This window comes from Myxine glutinosa, chromosome 14 (genome assembly GCF_964187855.1).
Source record: "Myxine glutinosa chromosome 14, kmMyxGlut1.1, whole genome shotgun sequence".
Taxonomy (NCBI): domain Eukaryota; kingdom Metazoa; phylum Chordata; class Myxini; order Myxiniformes; family Myxinidae; genus Myxine; species Myxine glutinosa.
In genome coordinates this window covers 84,350,513-84,364,217 of record NC_136274.1, presented here as the reverse complement: position 1 = coordinate 84,364,217, position 13,705 = coordinate 84,350,513, and the positions used below count along the sequence as shown (strand labels likewise).

The 13,705-nt window shown below is 48.9% G+C and overlaps 1 protein-coding gene across 2 annotated transcripts in view; it reads right to left on the bottom strand.

The window, feature by feature from the left end:
* Positions 1-13,705, bottom strand: part of LOC137439996 (sodium channel regulatory subunit beta-2) — a 32,654-nt gene that overhangs the window by 9,341 nt on the left and 9,608 nt on the right. Inside the window, exon 1 of one of the 2 annotated variants that reach the window (XM_068136335.2) lies at positions 8,331-8,724. The exons of the other annotated variant lie outside the window; for it this stretch is intronic. Within the exon in view, the coding sequence (XP_067992436.2) occupies positions 8,331-8,385 (55 nt within the window). The 5' untranslated portion in view covers positions 8,386-8,724. Of the gene's footprint in view, positions 1-8,330; positions 8,725-13,705 lie in introns of those variants that run through there. 2 annotated transcript variants of the gene reach the window in all.

Sequence of the window (13,705 nt, the reverse complement as noted above, 5' to 3'; positions counted from 1 at the left end):
GCGACACCAGAGGTTCGAGCAAGAGGAGAGAAGCGCGGTGTTCACCTATTACATAAGCAGGAGGCCAGTTTCCCCGAGAAATATATTGGCATTGTCCGACCGCGTGCAAACCATACGTGCAGCTGCCGCCGGGTTTTTGCTCAAGCCCGGAGCGTGGACCGGAGTGCGACCTGGAGCGGACCTCGACGCCTGTGCCATCTGCTTGGACCTTCGACTCCATTCCTGCCATTCCTGCCTTTCCTGCCATTCCATCCCTTTGAGTGTAAGTGTGTTCATTCTGTCTGGGGTGCTTGCGAAGTAAGACTGTAGAAGGCTGCCCTGTGTCCTGCTTCTTCTTCTTCTTTGTATATTCTTTGCCTTTCGTTTCCTCTTCATTTAGTGTACATAATTAATAAACCTGTGTTCTTCCTTTACTCTTTTTGATTCATTCTCACACGATCGCTTTTGTCCTGTCTCCAATTGAGTACCTGTGGCACGATTTGGACAACCGCTTTTAATCGGGTTTAGTCCTTTTGTTAACGGCTCGGATCGCGGATCGTGGAGAAGGGTTTCGGGACCACTTCTCGCTCGTACCTAATTCCCCGCGCTGCCCTGGGAGCGAGGAAACAAGCCTCGCACGAACCACGTGTGGTTTGAGTACGCCGAGCGGATTGCGTACACGTGGTCCGCGCAGTTACTTGGATGTTGGAACCCGATTGGAGCGGTTCTAGCCGTACCACGCTTAGCCAATCGAAGAAACCACAGAAACGGTCGAATCAGGAAGAAAGGAAGAACAAAGGGTTTAATTATTTCCCACACGTATATACAAGGTTCAAGGACGCAGAGACACAGAGTAGCCTGAAGCAGTCTTAACTTATCCCTTGGACAACGGGCCCATCTCACACTCACACAGGGAATTGCAGAAGGGTAGATATTTCCCAACGCGTCGCCGTGGTCGTCCAGAGATGGTCCCCGTCCGGCTCTCCACGGCCCCGGCACGTCCCGCGAAGATGGTGGCAGGCGAAGGCAGGGACTCGTAGCGCGTCTCCCGAACAAGCAGATGTTGGGGCAGAACGGCAAGGGGCGGACTTTAGCGCGGCTGGCGGTTACTCAGCCGTTCTCACTCGCGCGTCTCAAATGTGCGGTATTCGGTTCAAGCGCGTCTGGCTGCGCCCGCGTATCTGTACCACTCTCGTGCAAGTGCGTGAAGTTCATCAACTGCAGCGAGTTCTCCTTTGCTCTCGGCTTTCCCGCGCTAGTCCTTTATCTTTCTCTCTCGCAGCAAGTCCTTTATCTTTCTCTCTCGCAGCAAGTCCTGTCGAGGGCTTTCGCACAGCGGGTCTTATAGCTACGCCCCCCGAACCTTCTGGAACACTCTCGATCCTTCTTGCCACGCCCTGTGACGCAACGCCGCCGTTACCACCTCTGAGCTCTGAATGGCGGCTCATGCTTACAGGCATCGCTTCTGCCGCTCCGCCTCGGTCCTCCTGACCTTGTATTGCTGTGTACCTCTGTGCCCTTACCACTTTGCCGGTTGTGCTTTGTCTCTCCCCCACCCCAGGACCATTTTGGAGGTGGAACCATGCAGCTGCCTGCCTCGTGTTAACTCGCCCAATGATCAACCAACGTTTAGCAAAATGGATCGAGCCTACAGTTGTAGAATGATCGGTAGAAGTAGGGCCTATTCTCCTGGCTCTACTCCACGCAGAACTAACAAAGGAAAAGGACTAAGCTTACAAATACTAAGACATAACTATACTATCGCGAGGCTACATGTTGCTTGTGTGACTAACTATGGGGGGCAAACTTTAACCTTTATTAGGCTCACTTGACAGACCCAAAACCACAGCACTGCCCCCCTCCCTCGTCAGACTCGTCCCCGAGTCGAACCTGCAAAAACTGGAACGACCGGTTTTGAGAAAGTTGGGACTAACTTTTAATTCCGTGTGACACTTAGATGTGGTTCCCTCAAACATTTACTCTAACCCATGTATGCGACAGTTTTAAAACACTAAATATGTCCCACCTACTGCGTTGAGTAGCTAACTGACAGACTCACGCCCACAATTAACCGAATTGCGGAATGGTTTTCAAACTAAACATAAAACCGGTGGGCAGCATTTTCTTTACAAGCACAAAACCTAACCTTATTTACAGTTCTATGACCCAGGACCTGTCCTTTTTGGAAAGAAGATTGGAGGGGAAGAGAAAAGCACAGCAATGCACAAAAACACATTTCAAAAGTTCACATTTCACATTTCTGCTGTTGTCTGGCATCTTCTTCTTGCTTCCTGCATATTCTGTGTGCATAAAACTTACAGTTCTTCTTTCCGAGCACAGCAATAATAAAAATGTACAAAAAGTGTGTTCGTTTTCATTTTGCCAGCAGGGCCAACCCTATGTGGTCCAACTGCGTGACATTGATGCCACTCAAAACATGTGGTCCGAAGATGCAAGGTGAGTTCGCAGCAAAGTGCTGCACAGCAAAGTGTAAGGCCACAAAACCTGTGGTCCATAATGTGTAATGTGGTAATGTGCAGCAAAGTGTCTGCAGAAGCAAGTGCTGCGAACGTGCAGCAAAGTTATAACCAATGCAAGGTGCAAGGTGCAATGCAAGGTGCAAGGTGCAAGGTGCAAGGTGCATATAACCAATGCAAGGCAAAGTGCTTCGCAGTTCAGCTGCACATGTGTAGCAAAGTGCAGCAGGGGTGCTGCACATGTACAGCAAGGTGCAGCTGCATGGTTCCACCTCCAAAATGGTCCTGGGGTGGGGGAGAGACAAAGCACAACCGGCAAAGTGGTAAGGGCACAGAGGTACACAGCAATACAAGGCAATGCAGCATGAGGAGCGCGGAAGAGCGAGCAGAGCAAGCTCGTCCCTAACCGTCCGTACCCCCGAACGTCAGCTTACACTACCCCTGCCCTTCCCTGTATTTACAAATTCGTCACTACGTCCTGTCTCCCATATCCCCCTCTAAACCGAATTCGTCTCCCAATCCCTCCCTGGAAGAAAGGAATGGAACACCCACAATGTCTCATCACGTCCTGATGCGTCTTACTCACTCAAATCAGTCACTTGGTGGTGGTGCGGAGCTAGTGCGAATGGATGTGGGTGGCGCGAAGGGAATTTCTCTTCCTAACTACTCTAATGACATTAATTTTTTAACTACCCGGGGTCATGCCCTGCCAATCGACCTCTTTAAACTATGTGGTTCTAAAAACCAAATTCCCCATTGACCACTCTGCCGTGCCCTACGAATTTGGGTCTCACTCCCCAATTTTTCAATCTGTGCCCTTGCACAATTTCGGGGCTGGGTTGTGTGGCTCCACTAGCAGGTCTACCTACCTGCGCACCTCCGCCACTGAAGTCGCCACCCGAGCTTACCTGCTCTTGCGACTACCTAACAGGAGAAGGCCCTCCCTGGCTCTTTACCCCTCTGATGCCCTCCTTGGCATTGGGCTACCCGGGTCCTTCTCTTGGATCCTCGGGCCCCATTGAAAAACTAGTCACAACCCTAACTGGCTCCCAGAGCCTACCAGCGGCCTCACCTGGCCGACAATCTACCAGTGGCGGAGTGCTCCAATAACCATACGCACCAACAAAGCCACACGCCAAGCCATTCACTGACTCATGCACCCAACCAAAGCACTACTTGCCACTTCCTGCACCACAGGTGTCAATATCCAAACAATTTACCTAAGCCCTCTACCTGGCTTTACACTACCCACCCCGGGTATTCGTGAATGGGTCCCATCTCCCCCCCCATTCACTCCTTCGCACCATGCATTCCACACCTTTTACTTCACACCAAGCATTCCACACCAAATTTTCTCACACACCATTTATCTCGCACACCACTTCTCTCGCACACCTTTTGTGCTCAACCAATTCCTCATTTGCTCAATACACAATCCCTGGTTATTCTCAACCAATTCCTCATTTGCTCAATACACAATCCCTGGTTATTCTCAACCAATTCCTCATTTTCTCAATACACAGATCCTCACACACACGGTTATTCTCAACCAATTCCTCATTTGCTCAATACACAAATCCTCACACATACAGCATCATCTAGCTGACTACTTCCCCTAAAACTCGTGCTTCCCCATCTTCCCTTAAACTATGCACTCCCTCGTCATTATCAACCATCTAATCTCTCGACGTCCCCTCTACCTGTACAAATGTCACTACTTAAATCTTGTCCTCTACCGTCATCTAAATCCCTAACAATTAACCTAGCCCGCCCTCGGCTAGCTTCGGTGCCCCATGGAGGTAACCATCGCTGGTCCCTCCATGTGCATGTCACTGCCATTCCCCTAATCTAATGCTCATGAGCCACACGCTCTGGTGTGCATTCTCGCACACTCTCTTCGGCCATCGCACACTCTGTTTCACACTCTTCCCACATACACTCCATTGTGCATTCCTCCTCGCACTCTGTAACACACTCTCCTGTTACACCCTCGCGCTTCGGTGCTGTTCGCACACGCGCGCCATTCACCCTCACACATTGCACCACGGACCTTCCACGAGCGCCCGGGTTACGTCTGGATCCCAAGCGCGCGAAAAATATTTTCGCGCCAAACATTTTCGCACCATACACGCTCCTACTCACCTTCGGGACCCTTTTCCGCAGCAGCACCTGCAAACTCTCATTGGGGTTAGGCAGCACGACATCACGATGTGAATACAGACTTTGCACATATTCCATCACCATCTCCGATTTAATTTCTGCTTTTGCCGTTTCTTCGTCCCCAATTTCCACTATAATTTCTTTTTATTTTTCTAGCCCAACGACCGCCGGCGTGCTTAAAATTTTCTCTTCTAATTCGGCGGCCGTCGGCTTTTCCACACCCCGTGTCGCTATTTCGTTATCCCCAGTCATTTTAGCCGCGCTCTGCTCTACCCCGCTCTCCACACGTTCCTCACATCGCGTTACCCCGTGGCGTACCAAGGCGACTTTCCCGCTCGACCTGCGCCTTATGTCCTCCCCCATCTTTTTTATTAACTTCCCTCGGGTGTCCATTTTGCTTTCCAGCCCGTTTTTTACCTCTTCTAATCGATCCCCCATCTGTTTTATGTCCCGGGCGGATTTGTCCCCCATTTCCTTCAATTGGCCCCCCATTTCCTTCAATTGGACCCCCCATGTTGTTTTCCAGCCCCAATAACCTACTTTCATTTCTCGGGTGGTTTTGTCACTTTAGGTGTCCATCTTTTTCTCTTGGAGGTCCATTTTCCCATTGAATTTATTTATGTCATTCTTTTGGGCACCCATCATTTCTTTCATTTCCCTTATTTCTTTCATGATTTGCGCCATGAAGGTGCCCATATAGGATTGCATGTCCATAACCCCCACTTGCGCAGTGGGGGCGGCCTTTGTTGCCACGTGTGAGGTGCCGCCATTTTCTTCCCCTGCTACCTCTACTGCTGTACCCTCATTAATGTCCTCCTCCATTTCTCCCAATTCTTCCCGGGGGTCCTGGGTTATTAATTCTTCTCCCTCTACCTCATAATTTACCCCCACCGGCATCCGACCGCTTTGGCTAGCCATGGCACGAATTTAATTTAGATGTTAATAACTAAATTTTGGTCGCTCGTAATTTTCAAGTGCGTTAAGCGCACTTCGGGTCCCAATCCAAACTCCTGACACCAAATGCTGCGGATCTCGACGCCGGCCTTCTCCTCTTACCAAGGGGGGATTAGTCCCCTTGTCTTTGACTGGCCTGGTGGGACCCGGGACGTATGACGTCCTTCCCGGACAGCGCGAAATAAGGTATTAGGACTAGGATTCGCTGTTACCTAATTACTCGCGCTGCCCTGAAACGAGGAAATAAGCCCCGCACGAACCACGCGTGTTGAGACGCCGAGCGGTGCGTACACGCGATCCGTGCCGTTTAGATGGTGAACCCGGTTCTAGCGATTTTATTTGTGCCACGCTTAGTCAATGGATAAATCACAAAAGCGGTCGAATTGGAAAAAGGAAGAACAGATTTATTTACACTATTCACAATGGTTCAGAGAAAAAGGGGACACAGTGCAGCCTTAAACAGTCTTACTTACTACCCAGGACAAATGGGCCCATCACACACACACTCACACGGGGTTTGCAGCTGCAGGATCATGGTCCGCGTCCAAGGATGGCTCTCGTGCAGTTCCCTCCGGTCTCCGGCTCGTCCAGTGCAGATGGTAAGTAGAGAAGGCAGGAGCTCTCCGCGTGTCGTTTGGACGCACAAGGTTATTACGGGGTGAACGGCAGGGTGTGGGCTCTGACGGTTAATCACTGGCAGGCTATTACCGCGTTTACTCGCGTGGCTGAAGTAGGTGCTATTCGCCCCCGGCGTGTCTGGCTGCAGCCGTGTACTCAACGCCTCTTCTTCCTTTCCTCTGGCACGTACGTTATACCGCGAGGTACAGTTCAAAACCTCAAAGCGAGTGATGCGAGTCAAGTTCTCCTTCAAAGTCCGGCTCGTAAATTCTCCCAAGTGCTCACAATGCGCTCGCCCCCTCAAGTCCTCCGATGTAAGTGCTCTCCCAAAAAGTCCTCCTGATAAGTCATTACAAGTCCTTTCTCTGCGAGTCCTGTTCAAGGGCTTTGTGCAGTGACTTATATAGGCACGCCCTGCGAACCTTCTAGAACTCACCAGACGCGCCTCTCCACGCCCTCTCATGCCATGCCGTTCGAGCCCTGGTTGGCTGGTGGCTCTTACCGTCATCGCCTCTGACGCTCCGCCTTGATGCCGCCCCCACCCCGACCTCGCGCTCCTCCTTCTTAGGCCTACCTCGTGTTATTCGACTAGTGAGCAAGCAAAGGGCAGCAAATGCTGCGGGCAGCCAAAGCGTAATAAACTGAGCGGGTCAGCCAAATGGGGCGCGGGATCAATTATGCCCATAGAGGTGGAATTGGAGGATGAACGCAAAATGAATGGGATCTAAACTCATGTCTTTACACAACGCAGATATTAATAGCGGAAATGGCCTATACTTACACATACTACGACATAACTAATACTACAAGTGGGCCTACATGTTGCTCGTGGACTAACTATGGGGGGGGCAACCCTTTAACCTTTCATGATCAATATGTGCAAATCTCAAAACCGTATATATATATAAATATATAGATATAAATATATATAAATATATATATAAATAAATATATATAAATATATATATAAATAAATATAAAAATATATATATATATATATATATATATATATATATATATATATATATATATATATATATATATATATATATATATATATATATACCCCCTTACTGCACTCCTCCCTTACTGCATGCATATATATATATATATATATATATATATACATACATACACACATATATATATATATATATACATACACACATATATATATATATACATACACACATATATTTCATTTTCATGGGCCATATTTCTAATAAACTAACTACAGGTTAGTTTTCTGATTTGTGGTTAAAATGTAACATTTCATTGAAATCCAGTTGTTCCTCAATCCTAAACCGACGTTCCTGGGCTGACCGACGGATGGACAGACAGACAGTGAATCCATTGCTTAACCCTGGTTCTCACCTGGATTGTGCGTGCGTGCGGGAAAATGATACCTTTATTAACCCAAGGTGGGAAACACAATGGTGATCACGTTTGGGCGGTTCGCCCTTCGTCCAAGCAAGAGAATTCTGTCGGGCTGATGAAGGGCGAATGCCTGAAACGTCAGCATTGCTTTGCTTCCCACGATAGTTATAGCACACCTGTGTCAATATTTAGTTGATAATACCGACCGGTGATGATTTCGAACAGGTGGACCACAATGAGAGAAGAGCTTGCGTGCCCTCAGGATACTCCGCCCGTACGCGGTGATTTTAAGTTGGCCGTCTCGTGTGCTGGTATTGCTCAATGGATGGCATAATTGATGATAATCAAAAGATAACACGCACACCTGTACGTGGGCACGAGACCCGGTCTCATCGCTCTTACAACCACACAGGGTATGATGGACGTTAAGGAATGCTCAATAATTCCTTCCCCTCCTCCCCTCTCCCATCTTTCACCTCTTCACAACCGATTTACCCTCTAAATCCAAAACCAAGGATCGTCCATGTTACGTGAACCAGGACAAATGTACAGCAAGTCCAGGTGTATGAGACAGTTCTACCATTACCGTAACATGTGAACCACAGGACGTGCCGAACGGACATTGCTCTCCCGAACGATGACGATGTCGGACATTGTTTGTATCGGATAAACAAATCAAACGACATTGTCATGAAATACAAAAGAGAAACTTATCGGAGTCCAAGCATGACGTCATAGTGAAGTGGAGTCACGCGCACGACGCACCTGTCCCGAAGAAAAGCGCCACGAGTGAACACAGGACCAGGGTCGTGCTCAGCATGGCCGGGCCGGGGGGACCGAGGACACGGTGTAGTTAGACAAACGAGATGGGGACGAGGGACACGTAAAACCAAGATGGACAGACGACGTACGAAGTACCAAGTGAAGCTGTCCACGCGTTTTGGACAATTCTCCGCGAAGTCTGTTTTGCCGCAGAGTCGGGGTAGAGGAGAAGGGGAGGGGGGAATGCAGCGAGGGAGGAAGGAGGGGCATTAGGTAGAAGAGGGAAAGCGAGAAAATGCGCGAAGGATGAGTTTATGAGAATGAAGAGAGAGAAGGAAAATAGGAGGCAGGGGAAAGGAGAGAATGAGAAACAAGCGATTGAGAGAGGAGCGATGTGAGAGAGGGGAGGGGCCATATGAGAGAGGGGAGGGGCCATATGAGAGAGGGGAGAGGCGATGTAACAGATGGGAGGGGCAATGTGAGAGAGGGGAGGGGCCATATGAGAAAGGGGACGGGCCATATGAGAAAGGGGAGGAGCCATATGAGAGAGGGGAGGAGCGGTATGAGAGAGGGGAGGAGCAATGTAACAGAGGGGAGGAGCGATGAGAGAGAGGGGAGGGGTCATATGAGAGAGGAGTGGAGCGATGTAACAGAGGGGAGGAGCGATGTAACAGAGGGGAGGGGCGATGTGAGAGAGGGGAGGAGCGATGTGAGAGAGGGGAGGGGCGATGTGAGAGAGGGGAGGAGCGATGTGAGATAGGGGAGGAGCGATGTGAGAGAGGGGAGGGGTGATGTGAGAGAGGGGAGGGGCGATGAGAGGGGAGGGGCGATGTGAGAAAGGGGAGGAGCGAGGTAAGAGAGGGAGGAGCGATGTAACAGAGGGGAGGAGCGATGTAACAGAGGGGAGGGGCGATGTGAGAGAGGGGAGGAGCGATGTGAGAGGGGAGGGGCGATGTGAGAGAGGGGAGGAGCGATGTGAGAGAGGGGAGGGGCGATGTGAGAGAGGGGAGGAGCGATGTGAGAGAGGGGAGGAGCGATGTGAGAGAGGGGAGCGGTGATGTAAGAGAGGGGAGGGGTGATGTAAGAGAGGGGAGGAGGGATGTGAGAGAGGGGAGGGGCGATGTGAATGAGGGGAGGAGCGATGTGAGAGAGGCGTGGGGCGATGTGAGAGAGGGGATGAGCGATGTGAGAGAGGTGAGTGGCGATGTGAGAGAGGGGAGGAGCGATGTGAGAGAGGGGAGGGGCGATGTGGGAGAGGGGAGGAGTGATGTGAGAGAGGGGAGGAGCGATGTGAGAGAGGGGAGGGGCGATGTGAGAGAGGGGAGGAGCGATGTGAGAGAGAGAGGAGCGACGTGTGAGGGAGGAGCGATGTGAGAGAGGGGAGGAGCGATGTGAGAGAGGCGGAGCGACTTACAAGGGGAGGAACCATGTGAGATGGGAGTGGACGCTGCATTGCGGAGCCGCAAGACTCTCAGCGACTGCAGAGGGAGGAAGAAAGGGACGTCAAGTGAAAGAACATCGAGGGAAAGGGGAAAGATGATGTTGGGATGAAGGTGTGTGTAGTTGGTGATGTAGGGATGAAGGTGTGTGCAGTTGATGATGTAGGGATGAAGGTGTGAGTGTAGTTGATGATGTAGGGATGAAGGTGTGAGTGTAGTTGATGATGTAGGGATGAACGTGTGAGTGTAGTTGATGATGTAGGGATGAAGGTGTGAGTGTAGTTGGTGATGTAGGGATGAACGTGTGAGTGTAGTTGATGATGTAGGGATGAAGGTGTGAGTGTAGTTGATGATGTAGGGATGAAGGTGTGAGTGTAGTTGATGATGTAGGGATGAAGGTGTGAGTGTAGTTGTTGATGTAGGGATGAAGGTGTGAGTGTAGTTGTTGATGTAGGGATGAAGGTGTGAGTGTAGTTGTTGATGTAGGGATGAAGGTGTGAGTGTAGTTGTTGATGTAGGGATGAAGGTGTGAGTGTAGTTGTTGATGTAGGGATGAAGGTGTGAGTGTAGTTGTTGATGTAGGGATGAAGGTGTGAGTGTAGTTGGTGATGTAGGGATGAACGTGTGAGTGTAGTTGATGATGTAGGGATGAAGGTGTGAGTGTAGTTGATGATGTGGGGATGAAGGTGTGAGTGTAGTTGATGATGTAGGGATGAAGGTGTGAGTGTAGTTGTTGATGTAGGGATGAAGGTGTGAGTGTAGTTGTTGATGTAGGGATGAAGGTGTGAGTGTAGTTGTTGATGTAGGGATGAAGGTGTGAGTGTAGTTGATGATGTAGGGATGAAGGTGTGAGTGTAGTTGATGAAGGTGTGTGTAGTTGATGATGTAGGGATGAAGGTGTGAGTGTAGTTGATGATGTAGGGATGAAGGTGTGAGTGTAGTTGATGTAGGGATGAAGGTGTGAGTGTAGTTGATGATGTAGGGATGAAGGTGTGAGTGTAGTTGATGTAGGGATGAAGGTGTGAGTGTAGTTGATGATGTAGGGATGAAGGTGTGAGTGTAGTTGATGTAGGGATGAAGGTGTGAGTGTAGTTGATGATGTAGGGATGAAGGTGTGAGTGTATTTGATGATGTAGGGATGCAGGTGTGAGTGTAGTTGATGATGTAGGGATGAAGGGGTGAGTGTAGTTGATGATGTAGGGATGAAGGTGTGAGTGTAGTTGATGTAGGGATGAAGGTGTGTGTAGTTGATGATGTAGGGATGAAGGTGTGAGTGTAGTTGATGTAGGGATGAAGGTGTGAGTGTAGTTGATGATGTAGGGATGAAGGTGTGAGTGTAGTTGATGATGTAGGGATGAAGGTGTGAGTGTAGTTGATGATGTAGGGATGAAGGTGTGAGTGTAGTTGATGTAGGGATGAAGGTGTGAGTGTAGTTGATGATGTAGGGATGAAGGTGTGAGTGTAGTTGATGTAGGGATGAAGGTGTGAGTGTAGTTGATGATGTAGGGATGAAGGTGTGAGTGTAGTTGATGTAGGGATGAAGGTGTGAGTGTAGTTGGTGATGTAGGGATGAAGGTGTGAGTGTAGTTGATGATGTAGGGATGAAGGTGTGAGTGTAGTTGATGTAGGGATGAAGGTGTGTGTCGTTGATGATGTAGGGATGAAGGTGTGAGTGTAGTTGATGTAGGGATGAAGGTGTGAGTGCAGTTGGTGATGTAGGGATGAGCGTGTGAGTGTAGTTGGTGATGTAGGGATGAAGGTGTGAGTGTAGTTGATGTAGGGATGAAGGTGTGAGTGTAGTTGATGTAGGGATGAAGGTGTGAGTGTAGTTGATGATGTAGGGATGAACGTGTGAGTGTAGTTGATGATGTAGGGATGAACGTGTGAGTGTAGTTGGTGATGTAGGGATGAACGTGTGAGTGTAGTTGGTGATGTAGGGATGAACGTGTGAGTGTAGTTGGTGATGTAGGGATGAAGGTGTGAGTGTAGTTGATGATGTAGGGATGAACGTGTGAGTGTAGTTGATGATGTAGGGATGAAGGTGTGAGTGTAGTTGATGATGTAGGGATGAAGGTGTGAGTGTAGTTGATGATGTAGGGATGAAGGTGTGTGTAGTTGGTGATGTAGGGATGAAGGTGTGAGTGTAGTTGATGATGTCGGGTTGAAGGTGTGAGTGTAGTTGATGATGTAGGGATGAACGTGTGAGTGTAGTTGGTGATGTAGGGATGAAGGTGTGAGTGGAGTTGGTGATGTAGTGATGAAGGTGTGTGTAGCTGATGATGTAGGGATGAAGGTGTGAGTGTAGTTGGTGATGTAGTGATGAACGTGTGAGTGTAGTTGGTGATGTAGGGATGAAGGTGTGTGTAGTTGGTGATGTAGGGATGAAGGTGAGAGTGTAGTTGGTGATGTAGGGATGAAGGTGTGAGTGTAGATGATGATGTAGGGATGAAGGTGTGAGTGTAGTTGATGATGTAGGGATGAAGGTGTGAGTGTAGTTGGTGATGTAGGGATGAAGGTGTGTGTAGTTGGTGATGTAGGGATGAAGGTGTGTGTAGTTGGTGATGTAGGGATGAACGTGTGAGTGGAGTTGGTGATGTAGGGATGAAGGTGTGTGTAGTTGGTGATGTAGGGATGAAGGTGTGTGTAGTTGGTGATGTAGGGATGAAGGTGTGTGTAGTTGGTGATGTAGGGATGAACGTGTGAGTGTAGTTGGTGATGTAGGGATGAACGTGTGAGTGTAGTTGATGATGTAGGGATGAAGGTGTGAGTGTAGTTGATGATGTAGGGATGAAGGTGTGAGTGTAGTTGGTGATGTAGGGATGAAGGTGTGTGTAGTTGGTGATGTAGGGATGAAGGTGTGTGTAGTTGGTGATGTAGGGATGAAGGTGTGAGTGTAGTTGATGATGTAGGGATGAAGGTGTGTGTAGTTGATGATGTAGGGATGAAGGTGTGAGTGTAGTTGATGATGTAGGGATGAAGGTGTGAGTGTAGTTGATGATGTAGGGATGAAGGTGTGAGTGTAGTTGGTGATGTAGGGATGAAGGTGTGTGTAGTTGGTGATGTAGGGATGAAGGTGTGTGTAGTTGATGATGTAGGGATGAAGGTGTGTGTAGTTGATGATGTAGGGATGAAGGTGTGAGTGTAGTTGATGATGTAGGGATGAACGTGTGAGTGTAGTTGGTGATGTAGGGATGAACGTGTGAGTGTAGTTGATGATGTAGGGATGAAGGTGTGAGTGTAGTTGATGATGTAGGGATGAAGGTGTGAGTGTAGTTGGTGATGTAGGGATGAAGGTGTGTGTAGTTGGTGATGTAGGGATGAAGGTGTGTGTAGTTGGTGATGTAGGGATGAAGGTGTGTGTAGTTGGTGATGTAGGGATGAAGGTGTGAGTGTAGTTGATGATGTAGGGATGAAGGTGTGAGTGTAGTTGGTGATGTAGGGATGAAGGTGTGTGTAGTTGGTGATGTAGGGATGAACGTGTGAGTGTAGTTGATGATGTAGGGATGAAGGTGTGTGTAGTTGGTGATGTAGGGATGAAGGTGTGTGTAGTTGGTGATGTAGGGATGAAGGTGTGTGTAGTTGGTGATGTAGGGATGAACGTGTGAGTGTAGTTGATGATGTAGGGATGAAGGTGTGTGTAGTTGGTGATGTAGGGATGAAGGTGTGTGTAGTTGATGATGTAGGGATGAAGGTGTGAGTGTAGTTGATGATGTAGGGATGAAGGTGTGAGTGTAGTTGATGATGTAGGGATGAAGGTGTGAGTGTAGTTGGTGATGTAGGGATGAAGGTGTGTGTAGTTGGTGATGTAGGGATGAAGGGGTGTGTAGTTGGTGATGTAGGGATGAAGGTGTGTGTAGTTGGTGATGTAGGGATGAACGTGTGAGTGTAGTTGATGATGTAGGGATGAAGGTGTGTGTAGTTGGTGATGTAGGGATGAAG